At 50.9% G+C, this 26,652-nt stretch overlaps 2 protein-coding genes and 1 pseudogene across 7 annotated transcripts in view; 2 read left to right on the forward strand and 1 right to left on the reverse strand.

Annotated features, from left to right (window-relative positions):
- The window catches only part of XAB2 (XPA binding protein 2), a 30,202-nt gene extending 29,824 nt beyond the window's left edge, over positions 1-378 (forward strand). For 3 of the 5 annotated variants that reach the window (XM_036281775.1, XM_036281777.1, XM_036281778.1), the window contains 2 exons: positions 64-173; positions 282-378. In XM_036281775.1, the coding sequence (XP_036137668.1) occupies positions 64-173; positions 282-343 (172 nt within the window). In that variant the 3' untranslated portion in view covers positions 344-378. Of the gene's footprint in view, positions 1-63; positions 174-281 lie in introns of those variants that run through there. The other 2 variants (XM_036281776.1, XR_004962014.1) reach the window with 2 other exon arrangements.
- Positions 379-1,685: 1,307 nt separating this feature from the next.
- Positions 1,686-16,940, reverse strand: CAMSAP3 (calmodulin regulated spectrin associated protein family member 3). 2 transcript variants are annotated; one of them, XM_036240260.1, is made up of 18 exons: positions 16,793-16,940; positions 10,968-11,221; positions 10,479-10,601; positions 10,304-10,399; positions 9,126-9,173; positions 8,734-8,872; positions 7,466-7,605; positions 7,288-7,381; positions 7,160-7,214; positions 6,937-7,010; positions 6,559-6,628; positions 5,010-6,432; positions 3,759-3,898; positions 3,405-3,676; positions 2,918-3,017; positions 2,431-2,537; positions 2,236-2,354; positions 1,686-2,151 (listed from the first exon to the last, which is right to left on the reverse strand). In XM_036240260.1, the coding sequence occupies exons 1-18, from the start codon at positions 16,938-16,940 to the stop codon at positions 1,846-1,848; spliced, it is 3,708 nt and encodes a 1,235-aa protein (XP_036096153.1). In that variant the 3' UTR covers positions 1,686-1,845. The 2 variants fall into 2 exon arrangements, with proteins under 2 accessions (XP_036096153.1, XP_036096154.1); XM_036240261.1 differs by lacking the exon at positions 9,126-9,173.
- LOC118643774 lies at positions 16,939-21,506 on the forward strand (annotated as a pseudogene).
- The last annotated feature ends 5,146 nt before the right edge of the window (positions 21,507-26,652 follow it).

Raw genomic sequence — 26,652 nt, forward strand, 5'->3', positions numbered from 1 at the left:
TTTCTGGGGAGGCTGAAGAGGTGGCCAGGCCCACCTGAACAGTGTGACTTCCATCCACCCCAGGAGCGATGCATCCCGGGAGGAGCTGGCCGAGCTAGCACAGCAGGCCAACCCAGAGGAGATTGAGCTGGGCGAGGATGAGGATGAGGACGAGATGGACCTGGAGCCCAATGGTGAGAGGCCAGCCAGCCCAGCAGAGTGGTGAGGGGAGGCAGGAGCAGGACCCCCTTCTGGAGAGTTGCAAAATGACCATATCTTTCCCCCCACCCTCCCACCCCAAGAGGTGCAGCTGGAGCAGCAGAGTGTGCCGGCTGCTGTGTTTGGGAGCCTGAAGGAAGACTGATGTGTGTACCACCCCTCATCCCCTGTAATGAAGCCTTTGTTTGTGTGACATGGTCTGAGCCTCCTTCCTGCCTGTCCCTCCTGCCACCCAGGTGCCTACAGGGACTGCCAGCTCATTCTCACTCTGGCCCTGGGCCCAGCCCCTTCCACCCCTTGATTGGCTGGTGTAGGAGGTGGTACAGCTGGGCTCCGGGCCAGGGCATACACCTATCCTCACCCTGCAGAGCCAGTTCTGGACTTGGAGGCTGCCAGAGGCCTCCTTGATCCCCGAGCCTTGGGGGAGGTGAGGCCTTGCCCCCAACTGCCCTGGCCTCACCAGCCCATCCCCCTAGTTAGCAGGTAGAAATTCCCAGCCTCCCCTCAGGAAGACTGGTCAGCAAGCTTAAGAGGTAGGCAGTCCCTGGGACTTAGCAAGGCACCTCTTTCCTGGAAAGAAGTCAGGAGCCAGACCTCGGCCATGGGCCACCCGAGGGTGTGGCCCTTAGTTAAGCCCTGGGAAACCATTATCGGGTTCTAAGCTGTTAAGGGATTTTAAGCATTTAGGTATGTAATCAGATTTGTCCTGAATAGGCCATGGCAGTCTGCTGTGGGAGATTGGCTTGTGATAGAAGGTAGCTGGGAATGTGGGGAATTTCAGGCTGTTGACTTGGACTAGGGGTGGTCATGGGGAGAGAAGCGATAGTGACAGAAGAGGGCTTTAGGAGGTGAAGTGTGCAGTACTGGATGGCATTGGGAAGCTGTTCCCTCACCTGGCATGCCAGAGCTGTAGGGAGACTGAAAGCTCAGCCTGGCTTAAGCTTATGGTGTGGGGCCTATATCAGACATCCAGTGGCCATGCCAGCAGGCAACTGGAACCTCAAATACGGAGCTCTGAGAAGAGAACATGGAAATCCCTGGCTCGGGTGTTAACCGAGCCTAGAAACATAAGCAGGCAGCTGGAGAGAGACAATCAAGTTTAGCAGTTGGCCACAGACCAAGTACCAGGCGAGGCATATGATAACAGGCACACTGGGGAAGAAAACGAAATGAGCAGGGATGGGGAAGGCCCTGGGGAGAGGAGGGCTGGTCAGAAGCTTCCTGTGTCCAAAAGGTCAGTAAAGTGGCTGAAAAATGGGGATGGGGATGGGTTGGGGGCGTTAGCAGGGAAAGCATGACCTTGGCCAACAAGGGAGCTGAAGAGGCTGGAACAGGTTCAAGAACAAACAGGAGATGGTGTGGAAAATTCTCTCAGGCAGATATCACCAGGCGCCCCAGCCAGCCTCAGGGAGATGCTAATGCTCAAGGTCACTTTAAATTATTTTATTCAAGAAGGGAGGACAGACGGGGACTAAGCTGAGCCCTGAGTCCCTGAACCTCCCAGCTCAGCCCCCACAGCAGGACTAGACAAAAGTTAGAGGGTGGTGACTCCAGCCCCACCCAGACAAGGTTGGGGCAGACAGGACCCAGGAATACCCACTGAATGTCCTCTGAGAGGGTGGTGGCCAAGCACCACCCAGGGCAGGGCTATTTGGGGGTACTACTCCCCTTCTTGGGAGTGGTGGGCTTCTTGCTCTGCCAGAGATGTCCCTGGATGGTGAAGGCATCCACACTCATGGACATGGTCTTGGCCGGGATCTGGGTGAAGCGCTTACGGTCTGAGTTGTACTTGTAGATGCCTTCAACCATGGCGGGTGTGACTGTGCGGGGGCCGTAGCCTGCCAGCCGAGAGAGCTCCTCTGTTTCCCCTGACAGGGTGTAGAGGGCCCGGAACTGGCAACTTGAGTCCCGAAAGAGGATCAGAAAGTGGTTGGCCTTGCTCTTTTCAATTTCCTGGTGGGCAGGGGAGGCAGTCAGCCAGCACAGCAAGGCCCCCCAACCCTCCCACTGGACCCCCACCCCTGGGCACAGACTGACCTCAAGAATGCGGTTCTTCTGTGGCTCATTCACCTTGCCTGCCAGGCAGCAGTGTGACAGGGCATTGTGGATGATGAACTTGTTGGACTTAGCACTGGGCTCCTTATACAGCCGGGGACCTAGGGGGTGGGGCAGTCAGCAGAAATGACTAGGGAAAGGTAGGACCCAGCGCCAGCCACCTAAAGTCCCACTTACCTGTATATTCAGGCACTGATGCGGGGGAAGAAGCATTGCTGCCATTCTCCCAGTCACGGCTACTAGGCAGGCGGCTTGGGGACATGAGGCCTGATGGGGATGGAGCCCTACAGAACAAAAGGGATGGGATGGAGATGTAGTCATTGGAGGGGTGGGGGTGGGGGCGAGTGTTAAGCTGCCCAACATGAAGTGGGACTAGGGAAGGAACAGCCTGGAACCCTCTGCAGAGTGGGAGACATACGTGTACATTGTATATACACCCAAGTTCATACAGAGCCCTCGCTCTCTCGGCCTCGAGCAAGCTGAATACTCAGGTGCAGAGGGACATTTGCAGGTCCTGTTCATCATGTACAGACAATCCCACTGTACATGTATGTGTCCTTTCAGCCCTTTAGTGGCAGATACACACTCATGCCATATTACACTCAAAAGCTCACACATACGTACACACACACTTTGAGGGGCTATCTGCCCAGGCCAAACTCACCGAGATGTGGGCCTCTTCACGCCAAGGTTATTGGGGGCCTCACTGGCCACTGTTGACAGTGACAGGGTAGACTGGGAGTAGACCTTGCTGAGCCGAGAACCTAGGGATAGAGTGTTATTGGGTCAGATCCCACCCAAAGCCCCCTTACCTCCAGAAATGCCCAGTGGGGCCTTGCCTGGCAGACTGGGGAGGGAATGTGAGGCCATGGCTGCCTAAAACCCTCACTCTGCTGCCCAGAGCAAAAATCTCTCACCCGCTACGTACCTGAGGGTATCCATTAAGCCAGCTCAGCCCAACAGCCCTTAACCTACTGCAGCCCCCACATCCCTCTGGAAGTCTTCATCCAGCAGGCAAGATAATCCCACCTGAGACCTTTATCACCCACATATGGCCCCCCTGCAATATATCCACCTCCTTCCCCAAGAGGCCTCATTCAGCAAGCCCTGGAAAGGGGTGTTGAGCAGGCCACATCCCACAGGGTCCTCACCCAGCAGGCCACGGGCTGGGCTTCGAGCCAAGGCGGAATCATCATAGCAACCAGAGCGTGGCCGAGGGGCCCTCCGTCCACCCCGGCCTGGCCCTCCGGTCCCTGAGGCCCTTGGTCGCAGCACCTTGTCTAGGTCATCCATCAGCTTCAGCTGGGCCCGGCGTTCATACTCAAGCTTCGTAAACTCCCCCCGTCGGGGACCCACCTCTTCTTCAGCTGGGGCCCTGGTGGTAGGGGCCAGGGGGCCAGGGGGCACCTCCTCTTGGGCCAGCCTACAGGTGGAAGGAATCAATCAGTCAGACAGGTCATGGGATCACTAGTGTCAAGGGTCCCTAGGGTTGTGCCCAATCTCACCGTGCAGCCTCCTCCCTCTGCTGCTCTTTCTTGGCCTCCTGCCATTGTTTCCGCCGCTGTACCTCCTCTGCCCGTCGCTGCTGCCGCTCTAGCAGGCTGGCCCGCTTTTGGGCCATTTCATCCTCGGGCTTTTCTTCATCCTGGGGGCAGGCACTCAGTCCAGCTGGCTGTCTCTCCCCTGGCATAGCTATAGTCTGATCATTCAACCCAACTCACCTGTCCTTTTGGTTTTGTAATTGTTCTAAAGGCATTTAGTTGGCACCCACTTTATGCATAGCCCCATGTGCTGGATACTGACACAGTGGGCAGAGCAGATCTGGGTGCTGCTCTCACAAAGTGCTTAACCCAGTGGGGAAGACAATCTGATACCATACCAAGAGGCAGCTACCAGTCTACACTGCACAGAGGCACCAAGCAAGGCTTCCTGGAGGAAGCAACCTAGAGAATGAGGAGGAAGACTTAACTGGGGAGAGGTGAAGAGAATGGTCCAAGCAGAGGGAACAGCAAGTACAAAGGCCCTGAGGACAGAACAAACCTAGCAAGCATGTGTAACATCAGGGAGGCTAGTGTGGCTGGGACGCAGAGCTGGGGGGAGTGGCATTGGACAAGATCAGGGTGAGCAGAGCCTAAGGACTGGTTTTAATTCCAAGAGCAAGGGGGGAACTACAGAAGGGTTTTTAATAGAGTGGTGACAAGGACCAATCTGCATTAAAAAAAAATCTCTCTGGCTGCTCAGTTGGAAATTGCCAGGTATTTGAAGGAGGGGAGTCAATATAGACCAGTCAGGATGTGACTGCAGGTGTCCAGATAAAAGATGGTGGCCCAGGCTGGGCTACCATGAGGATGAAGAATAACTGGATATAGAACAGGATCAGAAATGGGAATTGGCAAGGCCATTGGGGGAGGAAGGAGTGTGAAGGAGATAGCAGGAGGGGGAAGGAGAGGCTATTGAAGACCATTGCCCTATTTGTCTATTCTGTCCATCACCCACCCATCTATCCATCTGTACACCCTCATCTGTCTACCCATCTACTTTCTATGTGTCCACATACCCCACCTATATGCCTATCTGGTCCCACTCCCACATTGCTACCTAGCCATCCATCTACCCACCTTCTGTCCATCCACCAGCTCCATCTATTTATCCATCCATTGGAATGCCCTATCCATCTGACCACCCATCCATCTAGCCCCATTGATGCCCAACCCGACCATCCATTCATTCTGCGCCTACCCACTAAGGTGGCTCACCTTATAGAAGAAGCCCAGCCCGGTACGGGGAACTTCCTCTGAAGAAACATCTTCCTCTAAGGAATCGTCAGCACCAGGGGGACTCCCATTTCCCTCATTCTTAGCCAAGGGCTCTTCCAGACTGCCCAGTGGGATCTCAATGAGACCTGACCTGGCCACGGGCTCCTCAGGAGGTGGCCCTTCTGCCAGGAGGATGGAGGAGCGTGTCTGCACAGGCACCTGGCTCGGTGAGAACTTACGAAGGTGGGGAAGGCTGTCTACATCATGGGGAGGTGTGAGCACCCTCGTCAGGGGTGCCAGTCGTAGTTCCACTGGCCGCGCGTGTTTTGGGCTGCGGGGTGTTGGGCTGGGACCAGGCCCGGGGCTGCGCCGGACAGGTGGGGCACGCCGTGTAGGGCTGGCAGATCCAGCTTTGGGACCCATCATGGGGACAGGGATGACCCACGCAGCAGGAGGTGGGGTGGATCCGAGGACCTCAGGTGGGGCCAGGAGCCGCTGCTGCTGATCCGTGAGCCTCTGCATATCCCGTTGCAATGAACTCAGTGCAGCACTCAGCTTGCTGACTGCCCGGTTATAGTCCCCCAGACCTTCAGGAGGCACTAGGCCCAATTCTGATGAGAAGGTCACTGCCTTGGGCCTTGGGGATGGCTCACCCTGGCCCTCACCTGCTGGCCGCTCCCCACCAGGGGCTGGACCTGCCTCTGCCTCCCCTCCAGCCTCCCGTGGCTGCACCTGCAGGAAAGCGCTCTTGCCCAGTCGTTGGCGATGCTTGGCAAAGATGGCTTCTATCCGTCGCTTCTGAGACTCTATGGCCCGCCGTTTCTCCTCTAGCCGGGCTCCAAGCTCACTCATCTCTGAGCTCAGGGCCTCTGGTTCTGCTGGAGTGAAGACCGGTGAGCCCACTCCAGCCTCAGCCTCAGCCTTCACCAGCTGCTTCTTGCGTTCGGCAAAGCTAGTCATCTTCACCTCAGAGTTGCTGGCAGCTAAGGATGAAGCCCCCACCTTTGGGGAGCCCTCAGACAGGGCTGGTGGTTTCAGTACCTCCCCCGCCAGGCAGGGAGACTGTTTTGAGGGGCTCTCAAGGTGGGGCAAGTAAGCCGGTGATTTGTTGGGTGGGTAGGGGGAGGCCATTGGGGGTTTGGAGGGCCCCTCAGGTGAGTGGAGGTAGAAGCTGCCATCGGCAGCCCCATCTGGCAGTAGCCGGGGCTCAGCACTGTGGATGATCTGCAGGGCCTCCTCAATTGTAGGCAGGTCGCCAGGCTCTGGTGATGGGTGGGCGGGTGTCGGGGCTGGCACAGGGTGCAGGGGACCCAGGCTGTCTGAGCTGACAGAGCGGAGTAGGACAGGGTCTCCCATGACAACATCCACATCGCTGTCCAGGCCAAAGGGGGTGCTGAATGACACAGCCTGGGAAAGGGGACGGCTGGGCCGCCACAGGGAGGGGTCAGTCCTGGGTCAAGCCCTGGCCCCAGCCCCGTCCCAGTCTGGCCCAGCCTGGCCCAGCCCAGCCCAGCCCGCTCCACTGCCTGGGCCCTTGAGATATGCTTACCTGAGCTGCCGGTTCCAGGCCTTGCCCAGGGCCTCCATGTGGGACATGGATGGGGAGGACTTCAGTGAGCCTGGGGAGGAGGGGTCACTCAGTGGTCACTATGGGGGGGTCGTTATGGGGGGAGGTGGCTGCAGCAGAGGGGACCCTGGGTGGGTTTAGCCAGGGGGTGTCACTGGGTAAGTCACTGATGGGTCATTATATGGATGGATACCTGGGGGCCACTTAGTGTTACTAGGGAGTCCTGTTGAGCCACTGGGTTCACGAGTGTCACCATGTGCCAAAGAGACCCAATGGAAGGGTCACAAGGTAACAACATGAAGTCAGCTGGGGCAGTCTTTGGGTGGGGTTTCCAGGGACAAGCCACCCCCCTGCCCTCACCTGTGGATCCTTGGAGTGGGGACTGAGGGCCACCAGGTGACAGAAGTGGATGGCGGAAGTTGAAGACAGGAGAACTGCCAAGAGATGCACATTAGCCACAGGATCCCCCTCCCTCACCTCTCCTGGGGTAGAGAGCAGAGCATCCCTTAGGCCCGTCCCATTGACCAGCCAGGAGGAGGAGCCCATCATGGCCATGGACACTCACCCAGCAGGAAAAGCGTACCTACTGCCACTGCTGTTCTGAGGGGTGGAGGCCTCTGTGGCCTGGGGGGAGGTGGCTGCAGCAGAGACAGGAGAGTCAGTGAGAGCTTGGCCTACCTATCCCCAACTAGACCCGGGGCTAGGCCTCACCGTGACCATCAGGCAGGTTCTTGGTCTGCACGAAGTCAGGTTTCAGCACCTCAAAGGACATGAACATCTCAGCCAACAGCACCACAAGATTGATCTGGAGGCAGAAGTTGGAGTCAGTCCATGGGTCCCATGGCCCTGGATGCTCACACTGGCCCACCAGGCCTCGAGTCGGCCTTACCTTGAGGGGTGGTGGCACATAAAGCAGGTCCTCAAGGGACAGTGGGCAGCCACGAGGAAGGCGAGAGGCGCAGAAATCCTGCACCAGCTGGAGGTTGTACAGGCTGTCTGCCACAGACATGGGGTCCTTGAGGCACACCTCTGTAGGGACACAATGCCCAGGTCTATGAGAAGGAGAAGGGGACCCCGGAAAAAGGAGGGCTTCCTGTAGGTCTGGTGTCAGGCACCCTTCACAAGGTGGGCACTGTGATAGGCTATTCCTCAGGTCTCTTCATCTGCTACTTCCAAAACCTAGGGCACTAGTCCCCCAAGAACCCAACTCAAAGAATTTTTCCTGCATGGCTGGTATGGCTCAGTGGGTTGGGCATCTTCCAGTGCACCAAAAGCTTGCCAGTTGAATTCTGGTCAGGGCACATGCCTGGGTTGTGGGCTCAATCCCTAGTAGGGCGCATGCGGGAATCTCATTCTAGTATATATCCCTCTCTCTCCCCCCACCGTCTCAAAATCAATTAAAAAATATTTTCAGCCCTGGCTGGTTTGGCTCAGCAGTTGGACTGTCAGCCTGCGGACCAAACAGTCCTGGGTTTGGTTATTGCTAGAGGCACATACCAAAAAAACAAAACAACAATCATTTTAGCCCTGGCCAGTTTGGCTCAGCGGTTAGTGTTGGCCTGCGGACCAGAGAGTCCCAGGTTCAGCCCCCGCTAAGGGCACAGACCTTGGTTGCAGTTTGTCCCCAGCCCTGATTAGGGTCATGTGGGTGGCAACCACTCAATGTGCCTCTCTCATATCGATGTCTCTCTCTCTTCCTCCCTCTCTCTCCCCCACTCTATCTAAAGATAAATGGCAAAATATCCTCGGGTGAGTATTAAAAATAATTTAAAAAAAATTTTTTAAGCTTTTCCTAATTACCCAGTTATCCTTCTGGGCACCTAAAATCGGGAATGTTCTTCTGGATGAACTTACTGTCTTTCTCTCCAAACTAGAACGTGAGCCACTGAACCCCTGGCCTATAAAATGAAGTCTGGCACACAGTTCACTCTAGAAATATTTGCTGCAGGAATGAATTGTGTGAAGCACAGAAAAATTTAGACACTTATGTGAACTCACACCACTAATTAAGGGAAGAGAGAGGTTTAAACCCAGGTCTGCCAATTCTGGAAGCTGCACACATAATGACTGCACCATTCTGGAAACAGACTCCTGGGTGCTGTGTCTTAGGACACTGGGCTTCCGAGGGCGGGGTCTGACCCAGGCCTATTCACTCACCCTCAAGTCTCAACAGCTGGGGACAATAGCAGTGGATTGTGGCAGCCAGTGCAGCCCCACTAGCCAGGTCCTGGAGGCCAGTCACAGTGGGAAAGCAGGGGGCACATCGGGCCACAGTACGGTCTTTGCGGTATCGGATCTGCGGATGGGAGCCAGGTCAGGTCAGAGGTCAGGCTGGCCCCCAAATCAGTGGTCATGCAGGTTGGGCAGGGAAGCCTAGGGTTTCCTCCACGAGGTGGGACGTGAAGCTGGGGGTCCCAGAGCCAGAGTGAGGGCCAGCCTGGAGCGGGAGAAGGGCAGCAGCTAGGCAGAGGAGGTGTCTTCGAGCAGCCAGGCTAGCAGTAAGGGCTGGGGCAGGGGCTCCTGGGACCCTGGGGTGGGGGATACATTACCATGGGGGGTTTGCTCCCCGACTCCTTCAAACAGAAGGCAATTGCGTGCTGGGGGGAGAGGAGCAGCCATCAGCATCAGCGGGGTGGGAGGGGTGCTGACTTGCTGGGCACCCAAGCATACTTCCGGGAGCAGGGAGAGGAAAGCCCTGAGCCCAGTCCTGAGCCCTTGGCCATCCAGCTCCTTGAATGCACTGTGGATGGCTGTGGGGATCCCAGTTCCTCCCAGCCTGGAAAGACCCCACAGAGCAGCCTCCATGCAGGGAATCCTCCCCCAACAAAATACCCAGGCCCCAGCATAGGGAAAGGAAGCAGGTAGACAGAAGGAAAGGAACCCCCAACCTAGCCCCCAGGGTTGGGGGAAAGAGGCCCTGAAGTGAGAAAAGGCAGGGACTCCATCCAGCCCAAAACATCCCCCAACATGCAGCGGTCACTTTCCCCTTGTGCTTCAGGGATGGGCACCTCCCATCTCCCAAAGTTGAGATCTATCCTTAGGAAAGCTGCAGTCTGAGGAAGAATCTGCCACCTTCTGGGTTTGAGGGCCTTCCTCTTGGCTAGGAGGGATCTTTCTCCATGTGCCTGGCCCATTAGGGTCAGGACCATGTATCTGGTGGGCTGGGGTCCTTCCTTCAGAAACATTGGAGGACTCCCCACCTCTGTTCAGGTGGACAAGCTAAGGGAGTTCTACCCTCTTGATAGATGGGAGGGGAGGTTCATCCTGTCAGGTAACCAGGTAATGGGAGGGGTCTTCCCTTGTTTCACAGAGGGGTGCTCTCTGTCCCACAGGGCTGGGGGGGTCACACCTCCTTTGCTCATAGCTGGGGGAAGGTAGGAGAGGGAATAGAGAGGCAGACAGACACAGAGCGACAAGCAGGGCAGGCAGATGGGGCAGAGAGAGCCCCACTTACAGGAACCAGCTTCCAGTACCAGCGTGTGGGGCACTGATGCCATAGAGGAGATGAGAAGAGCAGGCACAGGGGAGAGGGGAGAGGGAGAGAGAGAGAGGGAGGGAGGGAGGGGGGAGAGGAGAGAGAGAGAGGGAGGGAGGGAGAGAAAGAGAAAGAGAGTGAGAGAGTCACCTCCAACACCCTCAATGCAGGAATGGCCACAAGGTAAAGTCCCGCTTTGCCCACCCAACCCTCATTGTCTATCCTTTCGTCCATCTATCGCCTTAGTCTCACCGAGGGCTGCGCTGGGGCCACACCATCTGCTGGGGCTGCAGGAGATGCTCTCTGGGCAGCTTCCTGCTCTGTCTTCTCCTGCAGCCGCCGGATTGTCTGGGGGACCAGGAGAGGTCAGTGATCTAGTCAGTGGGAGATCCTGGCCCCCAACCCACCCTGGCCCAAACCCACCTACCGTGTCCACCCAGAAAATGAGCTTATGCTCCAAGCTGGCCAAGGCCAAAGGACTGGGCAATGTCTTGGTCCACTCTAAGGCGAAGGCAACCATGAGGGCGTCAATGACAGCTAGGTGGGCTCCCTGTGGGGACAAGGGCTGAAAGATGAGACCAGGACAGAATAAAGGGGAAGAACCTGGAATTGGGAGGAGCTTGAGAGGCAGGGCCAGGGTTAGTGGTTGGGGCCTCCGGAAAGGAACCAAAACAGGGGTCCTGGAATAACCACTCCTGGTGGGCTAGGCTTTGAGATCACATACTAGGTCTTAGAATCTGGTGGGCCATCTAGGCAAATCCTCAAGGGCCACAGTAGTATCTTTTGGAAGGAGCCATGCCTGGTGGGAGGCGTACTGATGGGAGGAACCTGGTCTGGTAGGAGGAGCCTTGGGGGAGGAGCCAGGCCTGGTGGGTGGAGTCCTATAAAGTAGCCAGGTCCGGTTGGCGGGGCCTACCATGAGGATAGGCTGGTGTCTTAGGTCGGCCTCCTGCACAGGACGCTCCGGAAGTGCAGGCACCATGCCCCTTCTTGCCAGCAAGACCAGCAATGCAGAGGGGTTGGGGGGTGTTTCCAGCTGTGGCAGCGCCTGGCGCCAGGCCCGGCAGTACAGCTCAGCGGAGAGCAGCAACCGGGTCACCGGGGGCTTCACGTGCTCCTGCGCATACTGGTCTGTGTAGAAGGGTTCCCACAGCTCCGAAGGCACGTGCTCTGTGCAGGCGAGAAGGGTGAGGGCAGGTCAGGGCTGCCACAAACCCCCTCACCACACACACACACACACACACACACACACACACACACACACACACGGCTCTAATTAAGGGGGGGTCACCACAAACCCCCTCACCACACACACACACACTCTTACATGGCTCTAATTAAGGGGGGTTCTAGACCAGAGAAGATGGCACTGGGAAGGGTTAGGACCTGGTTTGAGACAAGAAATGCAAGTGTGGAGGAGTCTGCCAGAGGAAGGGGTAATGGTGTTTCAGGCAGGAGGGAGGGGGCTATGTAAGCAAAGGTCAGGAGGTAGAAAACAGCACCATGCCTCTGGGAGAGGGCAGGCTGAGAGAGGTCTTGAGGAAGGAGAGGGCAATAACAATGACAATATGCCTAACTGCTTGCGCTGGGTGCTCTATAACACTCCTATAGACTCATTTATACCTTACTGCAACCCTAGGAAGCAGCAGCCAGATAACAATTGGCAACTCCAAAACCCAGACACAGAGAAGAAAAGTAACCTTAAGGCCACACAGCTGGGCAATGATGGAACTGGCATTCAAATCCAGGCCTTAAGCAGACTACACTATCTCAGCTTGGAGGCTGGAGTGGGATGAGCTGGTAGGGCACCAAATAGGGAAGATGGACAGACTGCAAACACTTTGAGGTGGGATGAGTGGTCTGAACTTGGTGACTGAAAAGAGAAGATGGAGGAGGGAGAGGGAGATGTTCAGGGCCCCGTAGGGCGTGAGGAGAAGATGGAGAAAAGAGGGTTGTGACTAAGATGGAGATATAGGAAGCTGAGTCTGAGGGGACTGGGACTTAAGAGAGCAGTGAGGTCATGTCATAGAAGAAGCCACAAAAACTCTGAATGAGACGCAGAGTAGGAAGAGGCTTAAGGGAGGCCCGCATGGCGGTGGTGGCAGGACCTGAAGTAGGACCCAAGGGTGGAGAGGAGAAAGATCAGAAAGCTGCCAGAAAAATCCAAGAAGGCCGAGGGAGAGGTGACTGAGACCAACGTAGGGAGACCTGCCCTCATGGAGTTCTTCCAGGGAGGCCAAACTCTCATTCCAATCAGAGAAGCTTTTTGTATATTGGGGTTCTGTGTTTGAAAGAATGGGGGCAGGATTCTATTGCTTAGAACATTTTAACATGACCAGGCCTTCCTCTGGTGCCTCTTTTCACAGCCATACTCCCAGATATTTCCCATCCACAAGGACCTAAGCATCCTGGCCTTCAGTCCCTCCCTGGTCAGGCTCTTTCCCCACCCCCTAAATCACACGTGACCATCCCACTTAATGGCCCATCTCTGTGGCATTGTTCCTATTCCTGCCTCTCTTAGCTTAGCTCCTTGAAAGAAGTTCTCCAGATTTCACTTCCTTCCAGCCTACCCCCACTCCAACCTCTGTGATCTGACTTCTGCCCTTCCAGTTCTCAGATTCCTCAAGGTCAGCAGTGGCCATCCAACACACAGTCGTGGGCCCTATCTCACCTGGGCTCTCTGCCCAGGACCTTCTTCTTTCAGAAGCTTTCCTCCCCACAGCATCTCCCAGTTTCCCAACACTCAAACTAAGGCCCCTCCACACATGCTCCTTCAAGGCAGAGCTCCTGACATCTGTCTCAGTAGCCTTGTAAATGGACATGCACCACCACCACGCATACACACACTATGATGGCTTCCATTGCCATCTGAGCACCTGCTGTAGCCTTGACATCTCCCATAATCCTCAGCATCATGCTCCAAATATGCTCCTCTCTGTTCCCATTGCAGTGAGAAATCACCATCCCTCCTTCACTCAATCAATTTCGACATGCTGGCATCTTTCAAAGCCAAACCCTCCTCCCTATCTCTCCAGCTCCTACTCATTTCCTGCTCCCATCAACAATTAAACAAGTTTCTTTTCTGTGGGACTTGTCAGGACCTTCAAAATAAAAATGTGAGGTGAGATATTGCTACCAATAGCTAATGTTTAACAAGTACTTCCTCTATACCAGTGTCTTCACCTCTGCTCTATTGGCATTTGGGGCTGGATAATTCTGTGTGTTCAACAAGGGGTGGAGTAGGCTGTCCTATATTGTAAGATGGTTAGCAGAATCCCTAGTCTCTAATCACTAGATGCCAGTAGCACCTTCCTCCCAAGTAGCCACAACTAAAAATGTCTCCAGACAGTGCCAAATGTCCACGAGAGCCAAAATCAACCCCTACCGCACCTCTGGTTGAGAACTACTGCTCTTTACTATTAAATGTTTATTAAGCATTTACTATAGAGCAGTGCTGTCCCATATCAATATAGTGCAAGTCGCATATGTAGTTTTAAATTTTCTAGTAACCACATTTAAAAAGTAGAAACATGCAACATTAAATTAGTAATATATTTAACCTAATATACAATTGACCTATGAACATCATGGGTCCATTTATATGTGGGTATTTTTCTTTTTTAAATAGTTGTCATTTTATTTTATTATTATTGTTTTTTAATCCCTACCTGAGGATATTTTTTCCATTTATCTTTAGATAGAGTGAAGGGGAGCGAGTGAGAGAGAGACATCGACTGGTCCCCTCCCACATGACCCTGGCCAGGGCCGGGGATGAACCGCAACGGAGGTACGTGCCCTTGGCCGGAATCAAACCCAAGACTCTTTGGTCCGCAGGCCAACACTTTAACCACTAAGCCAAACTGGCCAGGGCTACATGGGTTTTTCTCAATAAATACTACAAATGCATCTTCTCTTCCCTATGATTCTTAATAACATTTTCTTTTCCCTAGCTCACTTTATTGTAAAAATAAAATATATAATACATAGAATATACAAAATATGTGTTACTTGATTGTTTATGTTACCAGTAAAACTTCCAGTCAACAATAGGCTATTAGTAGTTAAGTTTTTGGGTAGTCAAAAGTTATCCACAGATTTTCAGCTGTGTCCCTACCCCCCGTGTTGTTGAAGGGTCCTCTGTACATTCAAAATATTATCATTTCAACATGTTACCAATATAAAAACATTATTAATGAGATATTTCGCGTTCATTTTTGTATACCAAGTCTTCAGAAGCCACTGTGTATGTTACATTCATAGCTCATTATGGTTCAGACCAGCCATGTTTGCCCAATGGCTGCCACAAGAGACAGCAGCTTGAAGCACCACTAGCGTTTACTTATACCATCACTACCTTCATACATCTGGTCATTTGATCCTTATAGCACTTAATTCTTATCTCCATTGTGCAGATGAGAAAACCAAGGCCCAGACAGCTGACAGAACTTGTGGAAGCTCACATAGCTAGTAAATGGCAGAGCTGACATAAACCGTTTCCCTATGCAACGCGCTGATATCCTGAAGGCATAAATGACTGCATGTGTTGTTTCCCAAACTAGCTTAAAGATGACAACTTTTCTACCTTTTTCTCTGAGCTAGAGCTCTACTGAGCCCACCTGCCTGCATTGCTGCCCAGCTTCCTCACACCTGTGCCTTGAAGTCATCAGAACTATCCCTTCCTTGGCCACAATTCCTTCTGGGCACTTGCACTTCTGATCTCATCTTGTCAGTCCCCAAACACTTTCCACAACTCCCCAGTGCCCTCAGATCCTCACTCATGGCCTGAGAGGCCCTCCTCAGTCTCACCAGCCTCCCTTTTCCCCAGCCTGCCTCAGTTACCACCAGGATCCCCATGTTTTTCTTGGAAAACTCCTTGTTCATCCATACCCCATGCCTTAGTATCTGTGATCTCCTCCCCCTGGCAAATTCCTATGCTTATTTCAAGGTTCAAGCCCTCCTGAGAAGCCTTCCCTTTTCCTCCCCTCCCTGGAAGATTTAAAGGACTTCCTCCCCATTCCCACCCTGAAGTTCTCCTGCACGCCTCTACTTATCACTCAAGGCAGCAATGATCTGGTTTTGTCCCTTATCTCACTCTCCCACGTCCAACCCCCAATCCATCCTGAGGACCCAGCACTGGCCTGGCACCCAACAAGCATCAGTAAAGAATCCCAGAGTTCATGAACCAAGCAGAGTTCTGTTCCCCACTTTCCTGTCAGGGTCTGGTGTCCCACCTTCCTTAGTCTCCTCTGTTTAGAGAAAGTGGGTGGGGAACAGATTGAACTTGATCCTCAGGGAGGATGTCACACAGTGCAGAGAGCTGGGTCAGTGAATCAGTGCATCTCCTCAGGGGACCTTAGTTTTCTTTCTGTGAAATGGAATAGTAATTTCTGCTGACCCCTGGCCAGGGGACAATTAATAATATTAGTATTATTAATAAAACATCACACCAATGCCAGCAGCAGTAATAGCACACATCTATGTAGCGGGTACTGTGTGCCGGACACAGTACAAAGAATTCTGTAGTCGAGCTCTCTCCTCTGCCTACCAGCAATCTTGTGAAGAAGGTACTGACTGGGATTCCAATCACTCTTGCACTGTCCTGGCACAGTGGGTGTCCCACAGACATTTGCAAAATGGATAAATAAGTGACGGAACACTTTCTTTTACAGATGGGGAGATGGGAGCTTAGAGAATTGGGATAATTTGTCCATAGTCTGGTGGAGCTAGGACTCAAACCCAACTCTGATTTCCAAAGTTGAGCCCTCTATGGCCTTGTAACCAGGGATGTGAGGAACTGGGGCCACCTGTCTTTCCCCACCAACCACCTTTCTTCCTCAAGCAGATCCAGAGTGGGCCCCGCATGGGAGGGTGCAGGGAGAGAAACTGGGAGAGACAGGCTTGCCGGGAACCAGGAGACGGACAGCTATCATGAAGACCCACACCCATAACAGGTTGATCTGGGAAGGCCACTGAGGGAGGATGGGCTGCGCCCAGCTGTTGCCACGACCAATGGGCAGGACCAGTGAGTGGGTAGGTAGGCAGGGCGTCCCCCAGGAAGGTCCTGTCCTTAATTAACTCCTTCTTCCCAATGGCCAGGCCCTAGCTCTTAGCTCTGGCAAGTGGCTCTCACTGTGCCTGCCCATGGCCTCCAATGTTGGGGATCCACCCACACCCTCCCCCTCCGGGTGTCCCGACTTCTTCACACAAGTGGGCCCGGAGGAGGGAGTGGGAGAAGGGCCTGCATCTGGGCTCCTGCCACAGGCGATCTTGGACAAGCCGTTTCCCTTGTACTGGGCTCGCCCGCCTCCTAGGCAAAATGGAGCAATAAGTCTCAGCTGCCAGCTCTGGCTAGGGCGGTGGAGGTGAAAGAGTGTATTCCCGGAGCTCCCCGCGCCGCCCGCAGCGCAGGCAAGGCGGACGCGGGGTGTGAGTCCGGGGGTCTTCGCGCGCATATGAGCGTGTAAAGAAGAGAAAGGCGGGCAAAACAAGGCCCACCCTGGAGACCTCAGGCGGCCCGCAGACTCCATCCGGCTCACCTGGGGCCCCGCTGTCTGGGTCTCCGCATCGAGCTGGGCCGCCGGCCCCACCCCCACCACGCTCCTGCAACTGGGCGACCAAAGTCCACGGCCCGGGCCGAGCAGCAAGCCGAGAGGTCCAGGGACCCCGGCGGCCCACGCTATTGTTACTACGATCCCGACCTCCCAGGCCTGCCCCCCGCACCTGCCGCCCCCCAGCGGGTACCTGCGCCCCCGAACGCGGCCCGCAGCACCCACGCCAGGCTGGCCGCTGCCTTGGCCCGCGAGAAATCGTACTGGTCCAAAGACTTGATCTCGGGTACCAGGAAGGTCCTCCGCAGCGGCCCTGGCCCGGGGGGCGCCGCCTCCACCATGGCGCTGCCGGGGCTGCGGGCGCCCGCTTTGCGATTGCTCCCGCAGGGCTGCACAGCGCTCGCACAGGAGCCTCCGCCGCTGCTTCTGAGCCAGGTGCGGCCGCTAGCGTTCGCGACGCTGCGTCGGCCCCGCCTCGGGGCGGAGCCCAGGTGCGCTCCGCCCTCGGCCCGATGCCAGCGCCTCGCTTGGGTCCTCGCCGCAGGGTGGGGCAGGGAGGCTGCAGAGGACTATGTGTGCGCGCGCGCGTGCTCGTGTGCGCGTAAGTGTGTGTGCTTGTGAGTGCACTGGAGAGGATGAGGGACCCATTGTGAAACTGTGTGCTGGCCCAAGTGTGTATCCTTAGATGTGAGTGTGAGAAATTTGTGCGGGCTTGTCTTCCTCTTCAGGAGTCAGCTGCGCGTGGGTGCACCTGTTTCTGATTGTGTGTTATGAGCGGACAAAAATATCTGTGTATGTGTGTCCCTAAATGTATTTAGATGCTGAACGAGTGTATTTGAGGATGTCTGCAGATGTGCATATGTGTGTTGTGAGTATGAAGATCTGTATTGTGTAGGTGTCTGTCCTGAGGATATAGGAGTGGTGAGTGTGTGTGTGTGTGTGTGTGTGTCTGTGTTTTGTCAGTCGCTTTGTGAGTGTGTGTATTTGTGAACATCTAAATGTTTTTTGTACAAGGATTTGATTAAGGTCAATGAGGGAATATGTGAGGGACACTGAAAGTGTGTGTTCTTGGGACTAGTATCTATGAGTGTGTTTGAATGGCTGTTATTGGGTATAATTGTAAATGTCTGAATGTGTATTTGTGGTATCAACAGAATTTATTGGGGGCTCCAGTTGTGTGCAGGTGGGGATGTATTTGTGTCCAAGTATATTTGTGTAATGAGTATTTGAGTGTAGTGTGTACACATATGTGTGCTAGTGGGGAGTAGTTTGGAATATATTTTTATGCATTATGTGTATTTACATATGAATGTATTTGTGGGTGACTGCTTTTGAGTATATGGGGTCAGCCTAATGTGACAGGATATGTAAAACGTAGAAATGGGTATAATTGTGTAAGAATGTCCATTTCTGGATGCATTTGTGAGAGTGCAAGTGTGCATATTTATTTAGGAATTGCATATTTGTGTGCCAGGAATGAGTCTGTGTGTGGCATGAGTCTCTGTATGTCAGTATGTGTGTGAATATAGTTGTGTACATAATGCAATTATGTGCATGTTATTGGGTATATTTGTAAACGTCAGAGTCCCTATTTGTGGATATTTGTTTAATATTTGTTTGTGTGTCCCATTGTGTGTTTGTATCAACACATCTCCTGTGTACCTCTTAGCTGTATGTAATAGTCAATGCAGTGTTTGTGTGTTAGGTCTTTGCAGGACTGTATGTCTAGGTGTATATATCCAGGTATAGTTGTGTGTGTATAATAAGTATACATATGTGTTTAGGTTTGTGTGTTACCTGTTTATATGAGTGTTACATATATCACTTTCTGAGTGTATTTGTGTATATGAAGCTGGTGTTCACATCTGTGAATTTGTGGATGTTGCATGGATCTGTGTGTACATGTGACAAGGTGCACACGTACCTGTTTTCTGAATGTAATTGAGTATCTGAACACATCTCTTTACATGTGAGTACATTTGTGGTTGTCTGGATGTGCCTGGTTGTGAATATACAACTGTGATTGTATGTAGGTATGTGTGTACAGTATAAGTAGTTGTGTTTGGAATGGTTTGTGGGTGTATATGGGTGTTGTGTGTCTAGGTGCATTTGTACATCACATTTAAGTAAGATTGGGTGAGTGTGAACTCTGCATGAGGGGATGTAAGTGTGAGTTTGTGTATCTACAACTACGGAGGGGTTTCCATCAACATGCGTGTTTTCTTGACTATATGAAATTCTGAGATGACAAAGCATGACAGCTGGTCTATTTCCCAAGATTCCCCCCATGCCCCAACCCCAGATTGTGGTCCTTGAGTGCCACCCTTTGTAGGAAGTTCCAAGTCTCTTTAACATACATTACAAAGGTGTGTTTGAGGCCAGGTCTCATGGTCTGGAGTGTATGACCAGGCATGGGTTGGGTGTGCCCAAAGGAGGAGAGCTGGGGCGTGGGCCCTCCTGTCTGGATATGCCTATGCAGGAGAGGGTGTGGGCGCACAAAGAGGCCAGTGTGTGTGCATTTGAGCACACCTTAGGATGTGTGTGATACACGTGCCCCAGCTCTTGTCGCAGCCCCCTGAAAGACCTGGACAAGTCCTTTCCCCACTGGGCCTCAGTTTCCTCATCTGTGGCACAATTGCAGGATCTGGGACTCCTAGCATGGGGAGGTATCCCGGCATTCACAGTGTGCCTGCTATCACGCTCTGCTCCTCCTATGAGTGTGGCATGTCCAGCTGGTTCATATGCATGTTTGCTTTTTATGGGAAGGTTCTCATGACCTCTGTGGACTCAAAAGCCAAACATAGCTGAAGGTGATGGTTGCTACTCACTAACATACACTCCCAGGGGGATCCATCGTGAACACTCAGACACAGGTTCCAGCCCCTGGTTCCACCTCTCCTGGGCTGGGAGGGCCTGGAGGCATCAAGAGCAGGAGCTGGGTCAGTATCCTTTCAGCCAGTGCCAAAGACCTTATGGGGCCCAGCCCCCACACTGGGCCAACTGGAATTCCTGGCTGGGCTAGACCTCCCCACCCACACAGGGCCTCTAGAATCAGGTCCCACCTGCCCCTAGGGGTCTGTTTCCTGGGCCTAGGCAGGTACAGACATACTGGCTCCCCTGAGTCCACAAGGCAGCTCCCTCCCTCCCTGAAACCCCCTTGGGCCCACACCATTCCTTACCTCCTGCCTCCTCCCTACCTGGGGCTTCCTTCAGCTGTCATGCCTCCTAACTCTTTAGGCCCTAGTGATTAAGCTGGGGGGGGGGTAATTTAGAATGTTTGTAGGTCAAGGGCTCAGGAATAGCTTTGGGGGAGTGTATGAACACCTCCAAAATCATCTGTACAGTTCTGTGTGTGTGTGTACTTCTGGAATCATACTAACAGGCAACAATTTTTTAGGGTTTTGTTTTGTTTTTTTATCCTCAGCTGAGGACATTTATCCTTAGATAGAGCAGAAGGGAGGAAGAGAGAGAGAAACATTGGATGTGAGAGAGACACATCAACTGGTTGCCACCCACACGACCCCAACTGGGGCCAGGGACAAACTGCAACCAAGGTACGTGCCCTTAGCGGAAACCGAACCCAGGTCTCTCTGGTCTGCGGGCCGATGCTCTAACCGCTGAGCCAAACCAGCCAGGGCTTTTTGAGGGTTTTTATGTACAGTACAATCTCACTTAATCCTCACAACATCCCTAGGCAAGGAGAATGGAAGGAGACTCTGAGTCAGTCACCTGGATCAGGGATCCACCACTGAATCCGTTGGCTGCCCTTCCATTCTGAGACTGCCTTCTCTAAACATCTCAACTCCCAGATGGGGTTGGGTGAGGCTTATGGCTGTTGGGATCTTAAAGCAGAGGAGGTTGGGGTCCCCTCCCCATACCTCCAGCCCATAATGAGTTGTAGTGATGGGATTTGGGTCCAGCCACTGTTTTTGCCCTCCCCACGCACACAATGTCCTATGATGGCCTCTCTGAAGTGTGACCAAAGTAGAGGAAGTTTATTATCAGACCTCCAGGGATCTCTGGGAGACATTTCTGAACTATTTCAAAATAATTAAAGGAACAAACAATATTGTGCATGTTAAGGGCTGGCTGCCCCTGTCCTTAATAACACTTGCGTTTAGAGGCAATAAATATGTCAAAAGAGATCATTTCACCAAGGAACAAAGTATTGGGGTGAGAATAAAATAAAGCAAGACTGCTGGAGACAGTTGGAGTAGGGGCTGCTTAGGTTTGGGAGGAGGAGGCTTTTTTGAGGAGGGAGAGATGGGCAGAGATGGGAATGATGTAAAGGAGCAGTAGGATGGCTTTGTGTGTTTCTGGTTGAGCCGGAGGCACCGCTGTCCCCGAAGGTGTGGACTCGGCTGCTTTCCTAACTCCTCCGGGAAGTTGTCCTATCACATCTCCCTGGAGCATGAGATCCTGCTGTACCTGCACTGCCTCGGCCCTAACCTGTTCAAAATGGTGAAGCAGAAGCTCTTCACCCAGGTGGACAGAACCTGCACCAGCAAGTATGGCTTTGTAATTGCTGTCACCACCATCAACAATATTGGTGTTGGTGTCATCCAGCCAGACTGAGGCTTTGTCTTTTATCCAGTTAAGTACAAGGCCATTGTTTTCTAGCCCTTTAAAGGGGAAGTCCTGGAGGCTGTTGTCACTCAAATAAACAAAGTTTGACTCTTCACAGAAATTGGACCTATGTCCTACTTCATCTCTCGACATTCCATCCCATCAGAGATGGAGTTTGATCCTAACTATAACCTACCATGTTACAAGACAATGAATGAGGGCATTGTCATTCAGCAGGATGATGAGATCCAGTTCAAGATTGTGGGGAGACCCGTGTGGATAAAAATGACGTCTTTGCTATCAGCTCTCTGATGGATGATCACTTCGGACTTGTGAGCTGAACCCCAGAACCTCCTACCCTGTTTGGTCCTTATGTAGGAGGTGTGATTGTCACACTTCCCATCTTGTCTAGAGGCTCAGTCTGACTGCTGTCAGGGAGGCAAAGAAGGTTCCTTGTCCCAGAAGACATATGGCTCTTTTTGTGGCTTAGCAGCTACTCCCAGATTTTGACTATATTCTAACCATAAATGGTCCTTGGTTCTCATAAAAAAAGAAAGACAGAGAGTGAGAGTGAGAGAGCGAGAGAAAGAAAGAAAGAAAGAGAGAGAGAGAAAGGAAAAGAAAGGAAGGAAGAAAGAAAGAAAGAAAAAGGAAAGAAAAGAAAGAAAGGAGCAGTTGAAGGAAAAATCATTCCAGGCAGAGGGGACTGCAAGAGCAAAGATCCTGGGGCAGGTACGAGCTTGGTAGGCCCGGGAAGGTCACTATAGCTGGAGTATACTGAGGCACATGGAGGAAGATGCGGGAAGGTTTTGAAGTGCTTCTCAAATTCTCTCCAGTGAAAGGACCACTTTTGTTTCCAGTCCATTAAGTGCAATATATATTAATATCTAGGAACATGAATTTGAAAATGACATGCAGAGTGCCAGAAAGCAAGGAACACCTAACCGTTACAGGGGCATGTCAAAGGTCCATGGGCACCAACTGAAAGAGCTCCCAATGACCAAAGCTGGAGCAATTTGAACAACAAAATTAATATAGAGTTAGCTTATAACCCCAAGAATATAATAAATATCCATGAGTCCAGACTGATATAAATGATTGAATACATTAACAAATGAAGGACAAGAGACAAACCTGAAGTTCAGGACAATTCCAAATATTTTGTGTAAATACTCCACCCTGAAGGAGGGGTGGAACTTCATTTCGTGATTTTCTTTTAAAAAAAATACTGTTTGGAAAGAAGGTAAAAAGAGTAATTTTTTAGTGGCGAAATCTGACAGACACACTATGTCACCTGGCTAAGTGATCAAGGTTAACATTAACAGTAATAATTAGGTTGATAATATATAGTCTTGATATGATGTGATGAAAATGGCACTTTGTCTCTGTGAACCTCCTCCCCTCAAACCCATAATCCTAATTTAATTATGAGGGGACAATCAGAAAAATTCCCTTAAGGAGGCATCCTCCGTTGTATCTGACCAATATGCCTCAGAATTGTCAAGGTCATCAAAGACAAGGAAAGCTCAAGAAACTGCCCCAGCCAAAGGAGCCTAAAGAGACATGACAACTAAATGTCATGTGAGATTGTGGACCAGAACAAAAGACATAGGGGGAAAACTGAAGAAACCTGAATAAAGCATACGCTTTAGTAATGTATTGATATTGGTTCATAAATTATAACAAATGTCCCATACTAGCATAAGATGTTACAAATAAGGGGAACTCTTTGTGTGTGTGTGTGTGTGTGTGTGTGTGTGTTGTTGGTGGAGGGGGTATATGGAAACTGTACTTTCTGCTCAATTTTTCTATAAATTTAAAACTGTTCTAAAAAGTCTATTAATAAGAAAGATTTTTTTAAAATGCAAAACATGTGCCCAACAATAATAAAATAACTATGTTAAGATAATATTAAATTTCTAAACACTTATTATTTTCTGTCTGACAGGTAATCAGTGGGCCTGGACCAGCACCAGTATGTGTATCACTTTGAGTAGTTCTAGAACAGGGTTCTTACTCTCAGCTCTATTGACATTAGGGGACAGATCATTCTTTATTGTGAGAGATGTCCTGTGGATTGTAGGGGGTTGAGCAGCATCTCTGACCTCTATCCATTAGATGCCATTAGCACTCCCCTTCAATTGTGACAACCAAAAATGTCTCCAGACATCAACCAGCTATCCCCTGGCATGTTGAATCACTCTCCTGTTGAAAACCATGCACATGTGCAGGGGACAAAATCAAATCTGTAAAGTTGATCTGGAAAGAGCCATGCACATCTGTGAGCTTAAGGGCTGACTTGAGAGGCCTGGTATCTCCAAGACAATGTGACTGGAGCCAGGTGGACCATTGAAGCTTCCCTCAGGAGGCCAATCTTGGGGTATAGCTTTGGGGATAGAGAGAACACAAGAATTCAGAATGCATTTGGGAACGAGAATTGACAGGACTTGCTAATTGTTGGGGGCAGGAGTCAAGGACAAGAAGAAAGGAGTTTTGGAAGATGCCCAGATCTCCATCTTTCACAACTGAGTAAATGGTGGTGTCATGTGCTGAAATGGGCACAGGAGATGAGGGGCCGGGTTAGGTGAAAGAAAGGAAAATGATGAATTTCACCTTGAACAGGTTGAGTTTCAGATCCCACAGGGACCAGGAGGAGAGCAGTTCATAGTCTTTTCATATGTTGTGATGAGAGATGCCTGTGTGCATCTACAGGTGTACAATACTCCAAATGGCAGCTCGACCCCATTCCTCTCTCTGACACACACAAAGACACAGTGGGACTTGGAAGCCACCAACATGTCTTCCAGCTAGTGAATGGATACATATTCTGTAGGACATCTAGACAATGGGATATTATTCAGTACTAAAAAAAATGAGCTGTCAGGCCATGAAAAGAAATGGAGGAAGCTTAAATGTATGTTACTAAGTAAAAAAATTCAGTCTGAAAAGGCTACAAACTGCATGATTCCAACACTATGACATTATGGAAAAGGTGAAACTATGGAGACCATAAAAGGATCAATGGCTGCCAGGGGCTGGGGAGGTAGTGGTGGGAGAGAAGGAATGAATAGGTTGGGCACAGAAGACTTTTAGCACCATTAAAATACTGTGTGTGATACTATAATAATGAATATATATCATGATACATTTGTCCAAACCCACAGAATGTACAACACCAGGATGAACCCTAATGTCAACTATGGATCTATATGATAATAATGCATCAGTGTAGGGTAATCAATATTAACAAATGCACTATCTAGTGCAGGATATTAATAAAGGGGAAGATTATCCCTGCGTGTGGCAGGAGCTTTATGGGGAATCTCTGTATTTTCTGCTTATTTTTGTTGTGAATCTAAAACTGTTCTGAAAATAGTCTATTATAAACACACACACACACACACACACACACACACACACACACACACCTCATGCATGTACTCTATATTCATGCCAGTCAAGAGAGAGAGACTATCTCAAGGGTTCCTCTCTCCTTTGCATGTCCTTGATGGGAAGAAATTTTCTGTCCACTTCATCCCTTTCTTCCTTTCCCTCTCTCTGGTACAAGGAGGTCTTTGGGCAGATGGAAATGCGGCAGTGATTTCACAAGTATAAAAACTGAAGACCACCCTGGACAGTGTGGCTCAGTTAATTGAGCATTGTCCTGCACACTGAAGGTTGCCAGTTTCATTCCTGGTTGGGGCACATGCCCAGGTTGCAGGCTCGATTCCCAGTCGGGGTATGTGCCAGAGGCAGCAATTGATGTTTCTCTGTCTCTCTGCCTCTATCTCTCTCCCTCTTCTTTCCTCTCTCTCTAAAATGAATAAAAACATATTTAAACAATAAAAACAAATGAAGACCAAGGCAATTGTAAGGGAAGGAGAATGGAGAAAGCAGTGTAGAGAGAAGTGGGTTCTGGCTGCTCTTGTGATGTTGGTGAAGCCAGTGGGGACCTGACACAGAAGAAGTTTCCTGAATCAGCCTCTGAAGTTATCACTGTGCCTACTGGCCCTTACCAGCCCTGAGAGCACAGGGAGGGGATACAAGAGAAAAAATCAAATCACATATAAACTTTGGGGTCTCATGTTGTTCTGGTCTGACAAGACTCCATAGTTCGGGAGCTCCTGGGTTCCTTCATGCTTTTCTTCTGCTTCTCTCCAAAGCTTTTCTCCCCCAAAATCCAATCTTTCCACCTTCTGGGGTCATCCCTTTGTGTTCCTATTCTACTTCTTAGGTTCCTCAAAACTCAATCCCTGCTGGGGAGTTGTAGATTATCAGAGATGAAAGGAACAGTGAACACCAGCTAGTCAAAACCTTCACCCAGAGGTCAAACAAGCCCCTTCTGTCTTCTCTTATCCAGCCCATCCTTGATTCTTTTCATGAATAGAGAACTCACTACTAAGAGAATCAGCCCTTTCTAACTCTGCTGGACATAGAGTTATTCCTTTAGCAGAATCATGCATATAGGTGCTCAATTCATGTTTGTGGAATTTGTTTCACTGACACTTTCCTCATTTATCAACTTTTCTATTAAATTATGTATCCCAGACATGAAGATTATTTTCAAGGTATAGCAATGTAGGCTTTCATTTAGAATACATTAATTAATAGAATATCTATGCTAGGATCTAGGGATTCAATCTGGACAAAGACAGACAGTCTCTGTCCTCATAGAGCTTCTGTTCTACTGGGAACACAAACTTTGAACAGCTAAAGACACAATTATTTAATTACAGTTGTGGTGAGTGCACTGGGAGGAAAAGGTGAAGTACAGACAGGTAAACCATATAACAATGCAGTCTTGATGTATGTTCAATACCCTTGTTACACCTACATAAGTAAAACTGGTCACACAAAATCACTAAGTGACTAATGTGAAACACTCTTTCCTAGGGGCAGAAACCACTAAGAGGAACTGTGTGTGGTAGATTATTGAAATAATGGCTCCTGATTTGTTCACATCTGCCTGTCTCTGCACACTCAGAAAGGTACCTCCTCATACACTGATTCAGGACTTAGTCATGTGACTTATTTGGGCCAATAGGACAATAGGAAATGTGACGGAAGTAGAGGCTTGCAAAGCACTTGCACTCTCAAATAAAAGATGAGAGATCAGTATAGACCCTTCAAACAGTAACAGGATTAAAAGAGAGTTTTATGAACAACTTCACATTGATAAATCTGACAACTTAGAGGATATAGACAAATTGAAATGTAAAACTACAAAAACTTACTTAAGAATAAATAGATAACCTAAATAGTCTTATGTCTATTTTAAAATGGAATTTGTGATTAAATACCTTCCCACAAAGCCCAGCCAGTGTGGCTCAGTGGTCAACTCATGCACCTAGAGGTTGTCAATTCAATTCCTGGTCGTGGCACATGGCCAGGTTGTGGGCCATATCCCCAGTGGGGGTATGCAGGAAGCGGCCATTCGATGTTCTCTGTTATTGATGTTCCTATCTCTCTCCCTCTCCCTTCCTCTCT

This window comes from Molossus molossus, unplaced genomic scaffold (assembly GCF_014108415.1).
Source record: "Molossus molossus isolate mMolMol1 unplaced genomic scaffold, mMolMol1.p scaffold_m16_p_4, whole genome shotgun sequence".
NCBI lineage: Eukaryota > Metazoa > Chordata > Mammalia > Chiroptera > Molossidae > Molossus > Molossus molossus.

Bases quoted from the DNA above. Each gene is read 5' to 3' on its own strand.
- CAMSAP3 (XM_036240260.1), bottom strand. From the start codon at position 16,940: ATGGTGGAGGCGGCGCCCCCCGGGCCAGGGCCGCTGCGGAGGACCTTC. The intron at 7,382-7,465 runs GTAAGGCCGACT...TTCTGCCTCCAG, and splicing joins ATGTGCCACCACCCCTCAAG to ATCAATCTTGTGGTGCTGTT. The intron at 2,152-2,235 runs GTCAGTCTGTGC...CCTGCCCACCAG, and splicing joins AGAAGAACCGCATTCTTGAG to GAAATTGAAAAGAGCAAGGC.